General features: G+C 40.2%; 1 protein-coding gene across 3 annotated transcripts in view; it reads right to left on the bottom strand.

Annotated features, from left to right (window-relative positions):
• Positions 1-22,019, bottom strand: part of WDR35 (WD repeat domain 35) — a 47,580-nt gene that overhangs the window by 4,453 nt on the left and 21,108 nt on the right. For 2 of the 3 annotated variants that reach the window (XM_057431748.1, XM_057431747.1), the window contains exons 12-22: positions 16,657-16,801; positions 14,121-14,190; positions 13,318-13,377; positions 11,089-11,198; positions 9,236-9,446; positions 8,564-8,644; positions 8,300-8,436; positions 5,838-6,041; positions 2,814-2,960; positions 1,584-1,716; positions 564-674 (exon numbers count right to left, since the gene is read on the bottom strand). In XM_057431748.1, coding sequence (XP_057287731.1) covers positions 564-674; positions 1,584-1,716; positions 2,814-2,960; positions 5,838-6,041; positions 8,300-8,436; positions 8,564-8,644; positions 9,236-9,446; positions 11,089-11,198; positions 13,318-13,377; positions 14,121-14,190; positions 16,657-16,801 — 1,409 coding nt within the window. The remainder of the gene's footprint in view (positions 1-563; positions 675-1,583; positions 1,717-2,813; positions 2,961-5,837; positions 6,042-8,299; positions 8,437-8,563; positions 8,645-9,235; positions 9,447-11,088; positions 11,199-13,317; positions 13,378-14,120; positions 14,191-16,656; positions 16,802-22,019) is intronic. The other variant, XM_057431750.1, reaches the window with a different exon arrangement.

Raw genomic sequence — 22,019 nt, 5'->3', positions numbered from 1 at the left:
AAACTAGGAAGGTGTTCACATAGAGCCAGCACTAGCCAGTCGTGCCATTCCCATGCATCAAGTTCCTCACAGCCATCCTCGGTTTCATTCTTATTTGTGTTGACACAAACATTTGCACAGTTAGGTCATACTTGGGGACCAGGGGTAGCTGTAAACACACAGATCATTTTTTCAGATTAGGTTTTTTCCAGCTACATCCTAATGCAGCCACAAATACATTTGCATTTGTACCAGAAAGGAGGGGGACGTAGAAAATGAGCAGCCAGAAGCTCTCCAGTCTTCCTTCCATTCCATCAGGAGGCAGTATAGCCTGGCTCTACAAATGCCACGAGTGTCTGTATGCTGAGCACACTTACCACACACACAGACAGAAGTAGGACTGCTGAATTTAGCTTTGGCCCTCCAGGGGTCTAATCCTGATTTCAGGTAACTTTCTGAAGCATGAAGAATGAATTTTCCAGAAATCATGACAAATCATCAGACACTTAACACAGACTTGTATTTAGCTGGGCATTAGAATAGAAATCTGGATTGGCAAAGCAGATTATCTACTGCTGGTTTACCTGGTTGAGATGTACACAGGTATCTACCGCATCCTTTGGTCGATTACATTTCAGAAAGGCTGACACAGCTTGTTCACACATCCCCACTCTTACAAACATATAAGCTATATCCTGCAAAACACATCAGCACCATGTTAATAAACTCACTTCCAGATTTTTAGTACTTTGCACAGCAACTGCAATATTATTGTATTCTTGTTTAGTTTAATTTCAAGAAGTTGGGGGAAAGAGGTTGTTTGCCTCATGGATTCTGGAAAGACAACATGCACTGCTGTAAATCTTTAGAACAGTGTGCTACTTTCACACACGGCTTCTGAATTAAAAAATAAAAGCCATTTAAATATTTTTCTGTCAAATCATACCAGAAGGACTCTGTTCTTACACAGAAGAGGCTAAAAAGAAAGTGCTGTCTTGCTTTGTTCAGACAACTGAAAATGGCATTAAATAAGCATGTTTTGCATTTTTCAAGCATTTTGGGTTAATTAATCATATCAGTTTTAAATTGGCTATTGCTTAGTAGGTCATTTTAGGCTATACCACCCACTTTCCTCCTTTCACAGGAGAGAATCTTCATTTTTCATTGAACATTAGCATTCCCACCAGAGGTACCATGTAAGAAGTTAAAGGGATAAACAACCAGAAAGAATTCAAGGAAAAAAAAAACCCTCGGCTAGACTCAAGATGAAAACTGAAGTGTCCAGACATGAAGAGTGACTTCTCAGTGAAGTATAGGTATTTCAGAGAGAAATGTCACTATCTGGGGAGGGGTGCAATAAATTATGACTTAGCCAGGTAGCCATAAAGTATGATGAATAATCAGGTCTTTCTGAGGAACCTAAACCATACAGGAAAGGAAGAATGATGGAGGAATATTTGAGATCAATACAAAGTAACACCATTATGCTTAAGCGAGTAGGTCGCATACTCCATTCCTTCTCTCTTTCTTACTTAACACTTCCAAGATGGGAAATTTTAAATAAATGGTTGAGCATAAGACATTGAAAAATGCTTTTTGCTTACAGGGAGCAATTTATTATTCTCTGGAAGTGAGTTAGCTAGATTCTCCAGTCCTTGGTAGTCCTCTAGCATGTAGTAACATTCAGCTAAACGTTCCTGGTTTCGCCCTTGTACATAATACTGTACAGCATTTAACCTAATAAGGAAAAAAAGAAAAAAAAGTGTACTGGCTTCTGGTATATAAACACAAGTGAAGCTTCTCATTGTAAGCCTTTTGCATTTGTGGATTTAAAATGACATTATTTTAAATAGATAACTTTGCTTGAGAGAGCTTTTGTAGCTAGAAATTCACTGTTTTTCTAAAATGCACTAAAATGTTTAACTTTCAGACATCATTAAGTAGTAGCAAGACTGTTTCTGCAACTAGCATAAGGTTAGGAATTAAAACTGCATTCCCACATCTGCACAAGTCATGGCTGATAACGGACAACAGTTTAGAACTAAACTTTCAGAAAAGAGCTTTACTGTTGTGCCTCTACATTTTAAAACACAAGCACCAAGATCTCCAAGGCCAGTCTCCAAAGTTACCTAAACCATCCAAAAAAATATTCAACTTGCAAAATCTAATCACAAGTTTTAAACTTCTTTGGGACCCAAGTTCTTTGTGATAATATACTTGGGCTAGTTGCAATAAATAATGGAGCTGTGGAGACAGAGTGTTCTGGATGTGAAAACTTTACATGGGATTAGAAGGCAACAAGAGAAATTCATGAAAAAAAAATTCCCTGCAAGTTCTTAACTATGAAGACATCACTTCTGGCTCAGTAAGTACTTGACTGCAAAACTTTCTGGAGGAATACCATTACATGTGTGTGCTGCTTAAAAGTCTTCCTTGGGCACCCAGTTTGCATAGTAACAGCAGACAGCAAGGCCAGAGAGAGCTCTGGACCTTTTCAAGTATTTGTGAGTTTAAGCATTCTAGAAATCTTGTGGTTAGTTTTGAAATTCACTGATGTTTAATAATTCTCTCTCCTCCCTTCCTTTGAAGCAGACAGTCTTCTGTCAAAACTTGGATTTTTATCTATCACCTTCATTCTTTAGATGATCAACAGCTTTCTGTTTAAAGGTACATGCATTGATGGAACCATAAAGGTCTGAGCTAAATCTCATCATTCCAAAATTATTGCATCCTGACTTCCCTGACATCTGTCCCTCCTCATAAATTAAGTCTTGTCATCAGTCGTATAATTTCCTTTGTAATTTCCTTCTTACCAGTTCCTCTACAGAACATACCACTTCTGACGGTCTGCAAAGTAATCTCCAATCGCATTGTATGCTTGTTCAAGAAGGGCATCATCTGAATCACCTGAGCCAGTTTTCAATAGCTGCAATACTCGGAACCAATCTCCCAGTTTTATCCGCAGTCCAATGGCAAGATCTCTAGTATAAACAAAACACAGCAGGAAAAAGTCAAAGACAATAATATTACTAACAAAAACCTTGAGAAAAGCATCCAAAGTATTTTCATGTTCATAACCTACACTACAGGTGTAACAGTGATCCCAGATACCTTCTTTACAATTGAAACATTATTCTGTAAAAGCAAATACTCGGAGAGCTCATAGGTTATATCATACATGCACTTCCCTATTAGCCATACTTCTGTGTGAGAAGTTAAACGCAGCTGGTGAGACAGCTGGGACTGATGTTACTTCAAGTTTCCTCTTATTCTGTATACTATTCCTTAACTTTCACTTCTGACTTATTCTATGATTCTATGACTGCTACAATAGATGTCAGCAGCTACAAAAAGATAAAAGCCGAAGGGAGATGAGGGGAAGGGCTAAGGAGCAAGGAATATGAATAACAGAGGCTAAAGCTGAGATGTAATAAAATGGATTTCAGAGACTTCTCTTTCAGATTCATGATGACTTCAGATGAAGAAAAAAGGACTCAGAAGTAGTCTTTCCTTTTTATTATTCATGCATACGTATGGCCCACCATGTGTCTGCCTGGCGCATTTTTTCTACCATATAGAATAAATCTCTGTTACTTCACACAGAAGTAATTCTGCAGGCGCATAGAACATAAATAGCAGAGATCTATACACTTCTTTTAAAAATGCCCTAACTCAAAAGTGAGTTAAGGAAGGCAACAGCAAGTCAGTGCAGTCTGCATCTATCAAAGAAATTTTTATTTGAAAAATAATTTCAGCCTGATTTATGGTAGATCCTTATTAAGATTTTTCTAGTGGTAAATACATGGCAGTCAGGTGAAGTTCCCGACGACTGGAAAAAGGGAAATATATGTAACTCCCATTTTCAAGAAGGGGAAAAAGGATGACCGGGGGAATTACAGACCAGCCAGTCCCAGCTCCGTGCCTGGCAAAATCTTGGAGCAGGTTCTCCTGGAAGGCATGCTAAACCACATGAAAAACAACAAGGGGCTTGGTGACAGCCAGCATGGCTTCACTAAGGGGGAACCCTGCCTGACCAATTTGGTGGCATTCTGTGATGGGGCTACAGAACTGATGGACAGGGGTAGAGCAGTTGATGTCATCTACCTGGACTTGTACAAAGCATTCAACACTGTCCCACACAACATCCTTGTCTCTAAATTGGAGAGACATCAATTTGATAGATGGACCACTCAATGGATAAAGAACTGGCTGGATGGCCGCACACAGAGTTGTTGTCAATGGCTCAATATCCGGCTGGAGACCAGTAACGAGTGGCGTTCCTCAGGGATTGGCGCTGGGACCAGTCTTGCTCGACATCTTTGTCGGTGACATGGACAGTGGGATTGAGCGCACCCTCAGCAAGTTTGCTGATGACACCAAGCTGTGTGGTTCAGTTGATACGCTGGAGGGAAGGAATGCCATCCAGAGGGACCTTGACACACTTGTGAGGTGGGCTGATGCCAACCTCATGAAGTTTAACCATGCCAAGTGCAAGGTCCTACACCTGGGTGGGAGCAATCCCAGGCACAGCTACAGGTTGGGCAAAGAAGAGATTCAGAGCAGCCCTGTGGAGAAGCACTTGGGGGTGCCGGTCGATGAGAAAATGAACATGAGCCAGCTTCAGTGGGCACTTGCAGCCCAGAAAGCCAACTGTATTCTGGGCTGCATCAAAAGGAGCATGACCAGCAGGTCAAAGGAGGTGATCCTGCCCCTCTACTCTGCTCTTGTGAGACCTCACCTGGAGTATTGTGTGCAGTTCTGGTGTCCTCAACATAAAAAGGACATGGAACTGTTGGAACAAGTCCAGAGAAGGGCCATGAGGATGATCAGGGGACTGGAGCACCTCCCATATGAAGATAGGCTGAGAAAGTTGGGGCTGTTCAGCCTGGAGAAGGCTGCGTGGTGACCTCATAGCAGCCTTCCAGTATCTGAAGGGAGCCTATAGGGATGCTGGGGAAGGACTCTTCATTAGGGACTGTAGTGATAGGACAAGGGGTAACAGGTTCAAACTTAAACAGGGGAAGTTTAGATTGGATATAAGGAGGAAATTCTTTACTGTGAGGGTGGTGAGGCACTGGAATGGGTTGCCCAGGGAGGTTGAGAATGCTCCATCCCTGGCTGTGTTCAAGGCCAGGTTGGACAAAGCCTTGGGTGAGATGGTTTAGTGTGAGGTGTCCCTAGCCATGGCAGGGGGGGTTGGAACTAGATGATCTTAAGGTCCTTTCCAACCCTAACTATTCTATGATTCTGTGATTCTTTATATGACCTACAGGCTACATCATACAACTGCTGCTTATTATGCCTCATTAGCCTTTTTCAGTAAAGACAGTGCTCTAGCTAATTACTTAGTGCTACATTTCCCAGTAATATTGTAATTTTGCTTTGTTTGTTTTCATTCCTGAGCAAAAATTCTATTGATTGATCCACAGTTTCATCCAGAATCTTTTCACTCTCTCCAGAGATTACAGTTCATTAAGAACTCTGTTATTTGTATATGTAATTGGAAAGAATGTGTATTTGGCTACTAGCTAAGAGCAACACTACATAAATTAAATGCTAGTTGAGACTGTTTTTGAATTGCAGTTGAAATATCAACAAAACACTTGCAAAAAACATGTATGAAACTCAACGCTACCTGGAGCACTAAGGTTTTGCAATCAGTTTGGCATGCACTGATTTCCATATAGAATTGGTTATCTATGGATACAACAAAATTTTTTCCATCTGATCCTTCTGTCTTTCCTGAAACTGGCAGAGTCTTCAGTGCTAAAACAGCCATTCCTTATTAAGGAATGCTTTTTTGACCCACTCAGGCTTTTTTTTCTCTATTTGCTGCTGAGGTGACTACATGCAATTACCTTCTGTCCATATCCAGATACATTCTTTCAGCTTCTTCAAATCTGCTAAAATAGGCTGCCACTTCTGCTTGCTTCATTGACTCACTCTGCAGGTTCCCTAGATGCTTCACAAATTTAATACCTTGATAATCTCTGCAGCGTACAAAAGCTTGTTCAGCAGTCTGCAGATCCAGCTTCTGAAGAGCAGCTTCAGCCAGGAGACGCCTGTGTGAAACGTAAACAAAATAGACTGAAAAACAGCAATAAAGTAAATTAAAGCAGGATCCATTTAACTCATAATTATTTAAAGTAGATATGCAAGTTACTGCAGTGGTATTGTTTACTAACTAATCTTTAATTCAGTTGTACGTTTGTTCCCAGTACATTCTGTGATCTATCATGTACTTGCTCAGGGAAAGATGTTCAAATAATTGCTAATATTCTTTTGTTCAGGTGTTCAAATGACACTGGCTTGGGAGACACAGAGCAGGGTTGAGTATTGCAGTTGTCTTATGTGAAATGGGTTGCTGGTCTCAATGCAGTTCCATTTAGATATTTCTACCTATGCATATGTCATAACTTTAAGCCTTGATGGCAGCCTCAGTCTGAAGGCCTCCAACTAAATTGGCCATGAAGAAAAAGTTATATTTCTAATCCACCTGAATGTTCCTTGTCCAGTTAGGACAGCAGTCTGGATGAGCAGGGTGGTTTGGGAAACCTTGGACTGGTATTGCCCCATTGGTTACTTCTACAAATAGAGAATTTCCACCTTCAGGCCAACCAATGTCCATTAGGTGCTTGAATGAGCTCTAGAATTTTCTGCAAAAATAAGGCTAAGTAAATGTTGTGAAACAAAGTCAGTGCAGTAGGCACCAACAAAACCAAGTAATATTTTCTGTATTCAGTGCCTTAAGCCATGCTTATGCAGAATCAACTCAGTATTTTTTAATCAATCTGAAATTAGTATCCTTTCAACTCAATTGCACTAAGGACACTGTCCCATTTTGAGCATTTACTTTATATCCAGCAGTTCCAATCTATTTCTTGTATATAAATATGTGACATACATTTCCTTGCATAATGAAAATTAAGTTCATGGTAATTTTGGAGTAAGATGAACAGCATTTAACATATATTTTGTTACTTTAGAATATAAAACTTTTACTGAGACAGACTTTCAAAACTCATAGTCATTTTATATTAAATAAATACATGGTACTAGCAAAAGGCATTGAACAACTTTAAAATTCAAAAAAATCTTCAGCTAGTTCAAGACATTAGTAAAAATGAAGACTCACAAAAACACTACACACTCAAACTAATAAAATTGCAGTACTATTACAGAAACTTTCAACATGCAGCTGTCAAATCCTTTTTCTCAAAACGTACGTTCTGGAGACAAAAGCAGAACTGGATAGGAAGGAATGCTTTCTGGGGCAAACTTTAAAAGCAAGTTGTCTTGGCCGGTCTTTCAGCAATTCCAAACTCCCCTCTGAACTGTCAAAATTAACAGAGAACTTGCAACCTGCCATGATGCAAATCAAACATCCAATGCTATGTGTTCCCTTTTCTGGGTTTTAAGGTTTTTGTCATCAATGTTCAATATAAAATATATATATAAATAAATACCCTTTCAACTTATAACCAATTTGAATTTTGATTTAACCAACTTAGTTTTCTGCCAGCTTTTTGTCATCAATGTTCAATATAAAATATATATATAAATAAATACCCTTTCAACTTATAACCAATTTGAATTTTGATTTAACCAACTTAGTTTTCTGCCAGCTTTTTCATATCCTTTAGATTCACCCCTACAAGCAGGGAGCACTGCATTTCAGGGTTCATGCAGTACAGAGCAAAAAGATGTCCTGAGCTTGTATCCTATACCCACTATCATGACACACACCACATGGCTTCTATTCTAGGTAATAAAACAACTGTTCCAATTTAGTAACAGCCCCCTTCTTTGGGTTCAAGAACTAGGAGCCCTGGGAAGCACTAGCCCCAAGTTTTTTTTTTGAGATGGCTGCTGAGAAGTCTTGGAACATTTGATCAGCATCTCCTGAAACATGAATTCTCAAATGCTCAGGAACAAAATCCTCCTTTTCTTGCATTCTTGGAAATCATAATGCCACACAGCATTGCCCAAACACACTAGCTGTGAAAGAGGTGGGGAGCCAGGCTGGCAGGGGACTGCAAGGCTCTCTTTGAGTGTTCCCATAATGCTGTAATATTCCTTGGGAGGCAATTCAGCCCACTGAAGAGATGTTCTCAGAATAGCAGTCCTTCAAAGTGCAGCAGAGCACTGTTACCTTTTGGGGGCTTTATTATCCTTTTTCTTAAATGATATGTTTAAAGTGGGTACTGCTTTGGCTGATTCTAATTGGAGGTTTTTTACTTTAATAGTAGATCTGTCTGAACAGGAAAGGAATACAAAAGAACACAAATTTAAACAAAGTTGGCTTATAAAGAGATTTTACCAAAGTCTGGGATGTGGGTTATCTTCTATGAATTGGGAAGATTCCTCAATGCCAACTTTTTCAATCAATGCTCGACTGTCTCGTAATGACCGAATCTCAAAATTGATGATGTAATCTTTGTTAGGATGTTCAGGATTCTAACATAATGGATAAAGAAACATAATTTTATTCCATGTCACCTTTATTTTCACCCTTCTTAGATATCTACTGTTCAAATCATCAAGACAGACTTTTCCCTACAAAATACAAATTAATTATACTTACCTTTAATATTTCATCGAGAAGAACAGATTTGATTTCTAAGTCTTCAAAGTTGCAAATATATCCAGAAGTTTGTATAGGTTCCTTAAAGTTAAGTAAGTTACAAAGGAATGAACTTGTATTCTGTCTGATTAAATCCTAACCAAATCCATTGTGTATAACATGAGAGACTTTCTTAGTCCCCTAACTAGGATTTAATTGCATTTCCAACAGGAAACAAATACTAAATCAGTAACATTATTGACAATGCCATATATACAGACATAATTTAAAATATCTTCTATAACTAAATTATGACAAAGAGGTAAAGGAACACTTGCCACACTTGCCAATATTTAGATTCAGCTGAACTGTGTTTGACAAGTATCTGCACTGAAATTGTGTTTACATTTTCCAAAACATACAAAAAATATCCTCCTGAAAAATCTCATACATTTAAGAAAAATATGACAGCATTTTTATCTTTCCAAGACCAATAGTTCATTTTACTCACTTGTTCCTAAACAGCAGTCCCATGTGAGAGCTAACAAGATTTTGAGATTACCAGAAGCAAGTTTGACTATATAAACACTTGCCCAATTAAATTGTAAGCACAAGAATAATACTATTCAACACAGAGCCATTCAATTACAAAAGAGTTTGCAAAATGAGTCGTTTACATATGTTAATATTTACCTCTGGATCCAAGTTTCTGAAAACATACATTCTTGTTTTCTCCATCATTGCAAACAGATCTGGGTTATCTTTGGCCCATTTCATATCCCAGACATCTTTGCGTTCCAGTTTCAGCTGCTCACCTACCATTTGCTGTCCTGTACTGGTTAGCACCCGTGTATCCAACTCAAAGAAAGTTAAAACACCTGAAAGGTCTATGACAGCAACACGACTGCAAAAAAAACAAAAGAAGGAAAAAAAAAATAAGGCAGTCAAATAATACTATTGAAGGTTGTAAATATGAAATAGTTCCCTAAACTGGCACACTCAGGACAAATTTCCCCTCTAATCTAATACCAGTATTATTCCACCGCTTCAGTGAGATGCATGTGGTTTTCATTTATCTGCACAGCAGAGAGAGACCAGAGACCTGGAAAGAAGCTTTTCACCTCTTCATGCAGAATCTGGCCCTGCAAAAGTTCTGAAATATGCCCATTTTTCATCCAACATTTTGAAGATCCTTAGTAGTTCAGATACCATGTTGGGTAAATTGCAAGTTTTGCTCCTCACCAAACTTTTCTTGAGAGAGCCTAAAATTACCAACTGGACAGAACTGTTGCTCATTATTACTAGGAAGCAACGAAGCAGATACTTAAAATAAAAAGTCTGGAAATGTAAAGTGTTAGTCTCAAAAACAGGATTTCTTCTATTTCTACATATATTCTTTAGGATTTTTTCCACACGATGTGAAGTATAACCCCATTAATCTTTGAAGTAATTTAAAATATGGGAAAATATAATTTCTGAGGGGTTACATTGGAAAATTTCCAATTAAATAGGTCTTCAGTGAATCATAGTAGTCTGTATTTACTACAGTGCCATTTTAAATGCATTTATTGAAAGTTATTTAGACAGCCTTAATCCCTGTTAAAATTTCAAAAGCAATTTAGAAAGTGAACTTCAAAATACTTATGGACCTGAGCCTTTTTCACCAGAACAAAGTCATTTAGGAAGGCAACTTGGGTTCAAAGCAAAATCAGTGCAGCTCTGACTAGATCACGTTTGACATGGTTTAGCAGTGGTCTTGACAGTCCTGGGGTAATGGCTGGACTTGATTTAAAGGTCTTTTCCAACTTATGATTCTACTCTGACTTTTAAGTGAAGCTGTCTATTTTTGGCCTATACCTAAACAAGTAAGTGATCTACTGCATTATGAATTTTATTGGAATTTATAAAGTTATTTTGAAGTGATTAAAGTTGTCTTATAAGTTCTCTTTAGTCAGCATATTTTTGTCTTTTTTGCCAAGACTCTTGCACTCTCTCTTGCAAAAAAAATAGCTGTTAAGTAGAAAGCATCTTCAGTACTGGCACTGCTGAAGCTTCGGAGAAAGAGTCTTGCCAGAAGCATTGCCACCAGCTACAACTTGTAACAGTGGAAAATTAACATGGGATAAACAAAGTTTCCAGGCATCAGATAGACACAGAAATAGAAAGACGCCTTAGAGAGGTAAAATTTCAAGTTATGACATATTTTCATCAATTCATGTCATGATCACATGAAGCTTATGTTTGGTTCATCTAGTAGCACACAGATATTTCCATGTATGTTTCCTGAATCTTCACACACAATGTAAAAAGTTCAAAACCTAAGACAGCTTTACTAATGCAGTCTCTCTGAGCAATCTGATGACTGGCCAAGTGTAATTAATTGGTAATAAATAAATGTTTAAGCAACCATTAATAACAACTACAAGTAAGAATTAGTTTATATTAAAGCTAAATTACTACATAGCTATTATAGAATCACAGAACTCATGTTGTATAGGTTTATTTTAAAATTGGATACCTACATTAGAAGCAGATCTATAACTTACCTGGAGTTACAGTTCAAAGACAGCTGATATGCATGATAGTTCAGGGTAAACTTCTGTACTATTCCAACATTGGGAAGACTGTATCTCTGAAGAGTGCCAGACTCTCTTCCCTAGCAAAAAGCAGTGCTTGGTTATTGAGAGAATTTTTCCATTAATAAACCCTTTAAAAATGTTTTATTTATATGCTGTCCTAGACAAAAGAATTTTTGCATAAGTGACAGAGCAGAAATGGAAATGGAGAATGTCATCACCTTGAAAGATCCAAATTCTGCTATTTAGAATCACAAATGGCTTGGTTTGGAAGGGATCTTAAAGCTCATCTAATTCTAACCCTGCTGCCATGGGCAGGGACACCTTCCACTAGATCAGGATGCTCCAAGCCCTGTCCAGTCTGGCCTTGAACCCTGCCAGGGATGGGACAGCCACAGCTTCTCAGGGCAACATCTTCCAGTGCCTCACCACCCTCACAGGAAAGAACTTCTTCCTAATATCTAATCTAAATCTACCCTCTATGATTTTAAAACCACTCCCCCTTGTCCTATCCCTACATGCCCTAAGGCTAACAAGCCCCTTTCCAGGCTTCTTGTAGACTCTCTTTAGGCACTGGAAGCTGCTCTAAAGTCTCCCCAGAGTCTTCTCTTCTCCAGGGTGAACAAGCCCAGCTCTCTCAGACTGTCTACATAGGAGAGGTGCTCCAGCCCTCGAATCATCTTTGTGGCTTCCTCAGACTCTCTCCAACAGGTCCACAACTCTTGTGCTGGGAGCCCCAGAGCTGGATGCAGTACTGCAGGTAAGGTCTCACACGAGCACAGTAGAGGGGGAGAATCCCCTCCCTCGACCTGCTGGTCACACTTCTTTTGATGAAGCACAGGACACAGTTGGATTTCTGGGCTGCAAGGTGATCCTGCCCCTCTACTCTGCTGTCATTGAGACCTCACTTGGAGTATTGTGTGCAGTTCTGGTGTCCTCAACATAAAAAGGACATGGAACTGTTGGAACAAGTCCAGAGGAGGGCCACGAGGATGATCAGGGGACTGGAGCACCTCCCATATGAAGACAGACTGAGAAAGTTGGGGTTGTTCAGCCCAGAGAAGAGAAGGCTGAGTGGAGACTCCATAGGAGCCTTCCAGTATCTGAAGGGGGCCTATAAGGATGCTGGGGAGGGGACTCTTCCACAGGGACTGTAACAATAGGACAAGGGGAAATGGGTTTAAACTTAAACAGGGTAAATTTAGATTAGATGTAAGGAAGAAGTTCTTTACAGTGAGGGTGGTGATGCACTGGAATCGGTAGCCCAAGGAAGCTGTGAATGCTCCATCCCTGGCAGTGTTCAAAGCCAGGTTGGACAGAGCCTTGGGTGACCTGGTTTAGTGTGAAGTGTCCCTGCCAACGGCAGGGGGTTGGAACTTGATATCTTAAGGTCCTTTCCAACCCTAACTATTCTATGATTCTATGTTGTGCTTCTCATCAACTATATTTAAACAAATACTTTCTTAAGCTCCTACAATTTACAGATATGATTAAATCAGGGCTGTTAAAAGAAATATCTAATGTCCACATACAGCCCACAGAGCAGTTTCAGGAGCCCAACAATTCCCAGTTAACCTTCAGAGATGGTCTATATAACAAAAGAGGAGAACAGGGAACAGATCCCTGTATGATGCTGGTAGGAACATGGATAAAAATTTAGAAAGTGTTCTTTTTCTGTCTTTGTTCTATTCAGTTGGTTTGTTTTAAAGCCCACCCATATGTCTGTTTATCTAATGAGATCACTCTTTTCTCATTAGAAAAAAAAAAAAAGCACTAGCTGTTTGGCATGGTACACATTGCACATTGGCTATTTACATATTAGTGGTACAAACTTTGCAAATCTTTGTGCATTTACATACAGCCTAGAAGAGACTTCCTACAACTCAGATTACAGAATTAAGTTCAGACCTGGATCTTATCAAACCCTATATGTAAGTACTAACTCAGGCAACTAGTCTGTGTTTAAATTCTAAGAACTTAGTGAGCCAGCCCTCCTAAATAAATAGTCCAGATTAATGAAAGAACCTGTTAAAAGTTATCACTGAGGACACCTAGGATGAGATTTTATCTGTGTATATTCTAAATTCAAAAATGCTTTGAAATTGTGGCTGCCCATGAACACACTGCAGAAGAATCTCCTGCCTACAAGCAAAAGAGGCAATTAGGAGTATTTAAAAATATTAAAATTATGTAACTTACCACAAGTAGCATCTTATCAGATGCTGTTATTGCACAAATTGGATCTCTCGTTCCCTGAAACTATACAAGTAATATGTGTCAGTTTTAATGCAACAGTAATAACGCACTGATAAAGAAGTGTTATTTAAATACACAAGAATGTTGCTAAGTATCCACATGAAAAGCAGCTATTAAACCTTGTCAGCATACAATATGTGGATCGTTTATGATATTAGCAGCCTTTCTTATGGGAATCATGACAATAATAATATTAAGCAACTTATTTTCTTCCCCTGCCTCTCCTCCAGAAAAATAAGAAACTCAAAATGTAACAGGTGTTTGTTTCATAGAAAACACAAGAAGGCAACTATCCCTGACTTGTAAGGCCAGTAATTTCAGGTACATTGGTAAGTACAAAAGCAAGCATGCACATGCACACACACACATAAAGTGAAAAAGGGTAAAAATACTAGAACAGGTTACAAGGGTTATTGAGTTTCAACGAGCTTATACTCTAATGAAGTATAGGGAGCTGGTTCTCACCAAGAAAACAGGAGATGTCCACGCACTGGACCCACAATATACTTTTTGACGTTCCCTACAGTTTAGTGTATATTTCCAGTAATACATAATAGCACAGTAACAACACACTAACCAGAGGGAAGAAAAATAACACTTATGTTCAAAACATAGCATTAAAAAAAAGTTTCAGCATGACCACTTCTGCTGATAAAAATCTGTGAAAGTAAATAAAAGAAATGCTAAGTACTTCTCTGTCAAGGTACCAGTGACAACACAATTAACTAGTTAAAACCATCACTCACTTCAATAGCTCTGCTGTAATCAAGATGTCCACCTGAAGATCCTGAAGGGGTGTCATCAACATGATAAATCCTATAGAAAAGGGAAGTTAGAAGAAAAAGTGTGCCCAAAGAAAAGGTTACTTTTGATAGCATATAGGTATCCTCAATCCTTGGAGAAGAAACCACTGCAATTGGGAAAGAGGATAAAAGCTATGCCTGTTCTTATGTTCTAGTAGTATCCCCTTTGATAACCCTACTTTGTATTGATATAAAGATATGGTACTTGCTTTCACTTTCACTGCCTCTTATGGTCTATTCCCATGTGATCTATAAACTTTCATTCTGCAACAAGAAATTCCTGCAAATCATCAACCACCCCAATTATCTCTTTTCAAACATGCATTCCGTATTTCCTCAGGCAGGCTCTTCTCCATACTTATGAAGAACTTCACCTTCCTATTCACAAAACATATGTATTACTGTATTTAATACTTCATTATGATTTCTCTTTTGCCTTCAAAATTAGCATTAGAAAAGATCTTACAATATTAAAATAATATTTTATGCTGAATTACGATGATTTACTTTTTCAGCATTTCTGTCAAATTTGCGATCTTGTTCAAGGCTAGGACATTCAGGTGCTAGAACAATGTTAATTATTACACCATGTACAAATAATTATTATTATGAATATATGGTGACAGGAGACAGTGGATTTATAGAAAGCTATAGCATCTCTAAGGAAAAAAACATAACACAAAAGAAAATCATAACAAAGTTGCAAGTTTGTGGAGGTGACAGAAAACTCAATGCCACTAATGAGGACCTGGGAAGGATATATTTTGGAGGCAACAAGATGTTGACTTGGGCTTGTTTAGTTTGAGAGGATAAAAGTCCATACAGGCTTAGACATCAAAGATACAATCAGATACGAGTGTATTTAGGCAAGAACTAGCTGGATAGACTACGTCCTTACAGCCACTGACACACAAGAAGCAGTTAAAGTTACCAAAGCAATACAGCTGCCTAGAAACTAAGAGTATAGAGGAGAAAATGAAGAGGAGGAAAAAAACATGTAGACAAATAGCTCTGTAAGGGAACCACACAGCAAGCAAATGAAAGGGCACATGAAAAACAAGGCACTTGGTTACACCTTCACTAAGGGCAAATCCTCCCTGACCAATTTGGTGCCCTTCTGTGATGGGGCTACAGAACTGATGGATAGAGGAAGAGTAGTTATGTTGTCCACCTGGACATGTGCAAAGTATTCAGTGTTGTCCCGCACGAAATCCTTGTCTCTAAACTGAAGAGACATAAATTTGACAGTTGGACCAATCACTGAATAAGGAACTGGCTCGATGGCCACACAAAGAGTTGTGGTCAATGGGTCAGTGTCTAATTGGAGACCACTAATGAGTGGTGTCCCTCAGAGATCAGTGTTGGGACCACTCTTGTTCAACATCTTTGTCGGTGACATGGACAGTGGGATGGAGCGCACCCTCAGAAAGTTTGCCGATGACACCAAGCTGTGTGGTTCGGTTGATACACTGGAGGGAAGGAATGCCATCCAGAGGGACCTTGACACGTTTGTGAGGTGGGCTGATGCCAACCTCATGAAGTTTAACCATGCCAAGTGCAAGGTCCTACACCTGGGTTGGAGCAATCCCAGGCACAGCTACAGGCTGGGTGGTGAAGTGATTTAGAGCAGCCCTGCAGAGAAGAACTTGGAGTTCTTGGTAGATGAGAAAATGAACATGAGCCGGCTTCAGTGTGCGCTTGCAGCCCAGAAAGCCAACTATATCCTGGGATGCATCAAAAGGAGTGCGACCAGCAGGTCAAAGGAGGTGATCCTGCCCATGTACTGTTCTTGTGAGACCTCACCTGGAGTATTGTGTGCAGTCTTGGTGTCCTCAACATAAAAAGGACATGGAACTGTTGGAACAAGTCCAGAGGAGGGCCATAGGGATGATCAGGGGACTGGAGCACCTCCTGTATGAAGACAGGCTGAGAAAGTTGGGGCTATTCAGCCTGGAGAAGGCTGCATGGAGACCTCATAGCAGCCTTCCAGTATCTGAAGGGGGCCTACAAGGATGCTGGAGAGGGACTCTTCATTAGGGACTGTAGTGATAGGACAAGGGGTAACAGGTTCAAACTTAAACAGGGGAAGTTTAGGTTAGATATAAGGAAGAAGTTCTTTACTGTGAGGGTGGTGAGGCACTGGAACAGGTTGTCCAAAGAAGTAGTAAATGCTCCATCCCTGGCAGTTCAAAGCCAGGTTGGACAAAACCTTGGGAAACATGGTCTAGTGAAAGGTGTCCCTGTTCATGGCAGGGGGGTTGGAACTAGTTGATCTTAAGGTCCTTTCCAACCCTAACTATTCTATGATTCTATGATTTGGTTATGAAAAACTATTCTTTGGTAGTTAGTTTTAGAGGCTGGCAAGTCAGCAAATCTGAATAGAAAAATTTGAAGTGTTCCCATTCTAAGCATGGGAAAATCCACCTTTATCAATGATACCAAGGGAAAGGAAGAAAAATGACAAAGCCAGAAGACAAACCTTTCCCTGCCTTCTTTTCTGGTCCGTGCTACCTTATTAAATTCCATTGCTGTGAGCTTCTTGGCCACACGATACTGCCAGACGTAAAATGCTTCTTTTGAAGCTGCTATCACATGCGTTTTAGTCATTGTGACAAACAATGGCCCTGTTACGAAACCCAAATGGTTATAAAATTAGAGTGGCAAGTATTGGACTAGATGTTCAATTGCAAACTTTTTCCCAAATGGATGACACCGTATCTTCATGAGTTAAAATGAAAAAAAACAAACAAAGAACAAACCAAGGACCCCCCAAAAAATACCAAAACCAAACCCACAGTTTTCATTAATTGGTAAGAAATGTCACTGGGGCCTTGTGGCCTTGGTCAGGAGAACAGAGAAATATTCACAAGTTCCGATTTTAAAATCAGCACTGTTCTCCCTATTATTTCAGCAATTTTCCATGTGCTAAGGCAGAAGACATCAAATACATATAAACGAATAATCAGGTTTATGCCCAGGTCAGGAGTATTTCCCATCTCCAACAAGATCTATAAAATACCTCCATATCTGACATACCTGTAATTATTCCAATATAAATAAAAGGAAGACTACTCAAAAGTTGACAATCCAGATTCTTCGATTAGCACCACTTAAAAGCAGTTAACAAATTTTCAGTTAGACAAGAACTAGAAGTGCTGTTTGTGTCTTAATTAATAGCTGGGCCAAAAAACAGTTCTTCATCTGCATGGCAGCAAATTAAGCATCTAGCAAAGTATGCACTTAAGCTTCCTTTATTGCATCCAAAGATCACAGTGTAGGAAGGCTGGGCATTTTTTTATACTTTAGCCCCAAGCCCACTTAGGGTATGTGGATAGATTGAGTATCTCATTCCTGCTGACAGTGTTTGGTGAACAAAATAAAAAATATATATGATACATTTATATACTCAAACCATTACATTATTCTTTATAAACACTGTCTTGACTGCATTGTGGCTATTTTTTTCCCTTTTACAATCCTTTTATTCATCTTTCTGAAAACCAGTGAGTGCACATAAAAAGGCATAGAAAAAATGTTGAAACCTATTAAGTAAATCCCTCAATGTCTTTAAATTCTACAGGTAAATCAGTATGCTACTAGACAAAACAGGCAAATTCACAATAATTGTGTAGCCCAGGCTGTTAGTGAAACACTGAGTCATACAGATAATATGCTGAGAGCACAAAATCTGATACTTTTACAGCAATCACATTTTTTTCTGTATTTTAGCAAGGAACAGAACTCTGGAGGGAGCTATAAGCCTGCCATAAAGAAGAGCAGAACTAGGAGAGACAGAGGGCCAAAGATTGATTGAGCAGATTTTATTTCTTTAAAACCAAGAGAATTACATAAGCTACCTGATGGCTATAGAATACTTTTCCACTACAAACGTAAATACTGGGGAAGAAGGCTTAGCGATGAAGCTTAACATGTGAGCAATACAGTTGTTTACATTATGTGCAATTCAGTGTACTTCATATAGCACATTCATTTCAATAATTAGTCATATACAACTGAAGATGCAGTCTCTTCTGTTTCATTAACAGCATTAATACATTATATGTATTTGCTGTGTTCTCTTATTACCTCGCAGCTGTACATGTTGTAACAATCAATGCTTTTGTCCTTTAAAAATGAAACATTAGACTCTTCTGACCTGTGTGGAAATAAGGTTTTTTCTTGCTCAAATTACAAGCTTTTAGTACTAAGCCTCATATTTGGACTCAGTTTAGTCAATGTTTAAACACTTTACTCCAAGACAAGGCTAAACTAAGCCCATCTCTGAAAGCTGTGGGCATTTCTCAGACTCACCAGTGACTTCCCATTTGACCTACAGCTCCCATAGAGGCTAAACTTACTCATTTGCCCCATCACTGGAAGTGTTCAAGGCCAGTTTGGATGGGGCTTTGAGCAATCTGGTCTAGTGGAAGGTGTCCCTGCCCAAGGCAGGGGGACTGGAACTAGAAGAGCTTTAAGGTCCTTTCCAACCCAAACCATTCTATGATTTGTGCATACCTTGAAGTATCTCAACTGGGGGAAAAAAAAAAAGCATGTTCAGATAAACTCTGTTGTCATACAGAAACAAGATGGCGACATCCATGCTTTATCCAGAGGAGTACAATCAATTAGACAGTTTATGAGCATGCCTAAGACTTAAAATTATTGTTGCTATCAAAAAAAAACACAACCACATACCAACCCCTGGCACATTTCCCTGCCATTTCTTCTGTATCAGCTCTAGCAGTAGTTTGACCACGGAGTAAGCTGGATCAGTTCATTCATCTAACTGACCTCAAAACTAAATAAATAAAAGATTAGTTTTAAGTTGGATTAAAGGGAAAATCACTAATTCTGGAGAGGGCAAGAACAAGCAGCAAGCAGGGAGGGCAGGGCTTCCCCTTCTTTCCAACAGCAATGGAAGGATACAATCAATTGCTAAGGGAAGTCTCATGGGAAAGGTTACTAGGTGGTAAAGGGGCTCAAGATACTTGGTCAGCATTCAAGGACCACTTCTTCAAAGCTCAGGATCAGAGTGTCCCAATGGGTAGGAAGTCAAGTAGGGGAGCCAGGAGACCAGCATGGTTAAACAAGGAACTGCTGGGCAAACTCATGCGGAAAAAGAGAATCTATGGATTACGGAAGGAGGGGCTGGCCACTTGGGAGGAATATAGGACAGTTGTTAGAGGATGCAGGGAGGCAATTAGGACAGCTAAGGCCTCCTTGCAACTTCATCTTGCAAGTCGGGTTAAGGACAATAGAAAGGGCTTCTTCAAATACATAGCGGATAAAACTAACACAAGAGGCAATATAGGCCCACTGCTGAATGAGGTGGGTGCCCTGGAGACAGAGGATATAAAGAAAGCAGAGGTGTTGAATGCCTTCTTTGCCTCTGTCTTTACTCCTGCAGACTCTCCCCGGGGGACCCAGATTCCTATAGCCCCAGAAAGAGTCAGGATAAAGGAGGAGTTTGCTTTGGTAGATGAGGATTGGGTTAGGGATCAGTTAAGCAATCTGGACATCTATAAATCGATGGGTCCGGATGGAATACACCTGCGGGTGCTGAGGGAGCTGGCGGAGGTCATTGCCGAGCCACCCTCCATCATCTTTGGTAAGTCGTGGGAAACGGAGAGGTGCCTGAGGATTGGAGGATGGCAAATGTCACGCCGGTCTACAAGAAGGGCAAGAAGGAGGACACAGGTAATTATAGACCAGTCAGCCTTACCTCCATCCCTGGAAAGGTGATGGAACAGCTTATTCTTGACACCATCTCTAGACATATCAAGGATGAGGGGGTCATTAAGAGCAGCCAACATGGTTTTACCAAGGGGAAGTCATGTTTGACCAATCTTACAGCCTTCTATGAGCAAGTAACTAGGTGGATGGATGATGGTAGAGCAGTAGATGTGGTTTTTCTTGATTTCAGTAAGGCATTTGATACTGTCTCCCATAGCATCCTCATAGATAAGCTAAGGAAGTGTGGGCTTGATAATCAGGTAGTGAGATGGATCAAGAACTGGTTGGAAGGAAGAAGGCAGAGGGTTGTGGTCAATGGGGCAGAATCTAGCTGGAGGTCTGTGACTAGCGGAGTCCCTCAGGGGTTGGTGCTGGGACCAGTGCTGTTTAATATTTTCATCAACGACCTGGATGAGGGAACTGAATGCACCCTCAGCAAGTTTGCTGATGATACTAAACTGGGAGGAGTGGCTGACACACCAGAGGGCTGTGTTGCCATTCAGCAAGACCTGGACAGGCTGGAGAGTTGGGCGGGGAGAAACTTGATGAAATTCCACAAGGGCAAGTGTAGAGTCTTGCATCTGGGGAAGAACAACCCCATGTACCAGTACAGGTTGGGGGTTGACCTGCTTGACAGTAGTGAAGGGGAAAGGGACCTGGGGGTCCTGGTGGATAGGAGGATGACCATGAGCCAGCAATGTGCCCTTGTGGCCAAGAAGGCCAATGGCATCCTAGGGTGCATTAGAAAGGGTGTGGTTAGTAGGTCAAGAGAGGTTCTCCTCCCCCTCTACTCTGCCTTGGTGAGGCCGCATCTGGAATATTGTGTCCAGTTCTAGGCCCCTCAGTTCAAGGACAGGGAATTGCTTGAAAGAGTCCAGTGCAGAGCCACAAAGATGATTAAGGGAGCAGAACATCTCCCTTATGAGGAGAGGCTGAGGGAGCTGGGACTCTTTAGCTTGGAGAAGAGGAGACTGAGGGGTGACCTCATCAATGTTTACAAATATGTAAAGGGTGAGTGTCAGGATGATGGAGCTAGGTTTTTTTCAGTGATGTCCAGTGATAGGACAAGGGGCAATGGGTGTAAACTGGAGCATAGGAGGTTCCATGTGAACATCAGGAAAAATTTCTTTACTGTGAAAGTGACAGAGCACTGGAACAGGTTGCCCAGGGAGGTTGTGGAGTCTCCTACGTTGGAGATATTCAAGGCCCGCCTGGACAAGTTCCTGTGTGATGTATTCTAGGTTACCCTGCTCTTGCAGGGGGGTTGGACTAGATGATCTTTTGAGGTCCCTTCCAACCCTTGGGATTCTGTGTGATTCTGTGTGATATAAGCCAAATGTGAAATCACAGGGAGAGGGGAGAGGGATACACAGCACACAGACACAATCATCAGTATCACATCTTTTCAGAAACACATCCGGAAAAGCGGCATCTATGTGTGGGAACCAGACCTTTTACAAAAATGCCTACATAGCCTTAACAACTGCATAAAAGGACAACATATGGGAATTTTTTCTAGAATGGCTCTAGCATTTTATACTAGACAAGCATTGAACAAGCAAACAAAAAAAACTAGAAACAGAAAAATATGTGGGAAAAGAAACTAAAATCCAAGCATTTCTTCACAGAGAGAGGGGTCAAACACTGGAACAGGCTTTCTAGAGAGGTGATTGAGACCCAAAGCCTGTCCATGTTTAAGAGGCATTTGGACAATGCCCTTAATAATGTGCATTCCAGGTCAGCCATGGAATGGTCAGGCAGTTGCACTAGGTGATCCTTGTAGGTCACTTCCAAATTAAAGGATTCTACTCCCCATTCTCACCTCAGAGCCTTAATCACTGGGCTACACTCTGCTCCTAAAATGCTTTCCTTCTTGGCTGTGTTAACAGCATAGACTGAATATGAGGAAAGGATGACCCAGCCACTCCCAAGTTAGGGCTGTTGCTAAGCAGAGAAGGAAGGAATGGGGTTTGTCCTTTCCTGGAAAAGGAAAGATGCTCGTTTCAATCCCTTCAAAGAGAGGAAGATCTAGAATTCCTTTCTACTCACCTGTTTTAACTACTTAGTTTCCTTTAGTGTAGGGAAGTATTATCATCTTATGCAGTGGCC

This window comes from Pezoporus wallicus, unplaced genomic scaffold (genome assembly GCF_028554395.1).
Source record: "Pezoporus wallicus isolate ANWC-B61680 ecotype Strahan unplaced genomic scaffold, APGP_CSIRO_Pwel_v1 contig_161, whole genome shotgun sequence".
Taxonomy (NCBI): domain Eukaryota; kingdom Metazoa; phylum Chordata; class Aves; order Psittaciformes; family Psittacidae; genus Pezoporus; species Pezoporus wallicus.
Note: the sequence above shows the minus strand (reverse complement) of the source record. Positions and strands in the feature narration are given on the sequence as shown.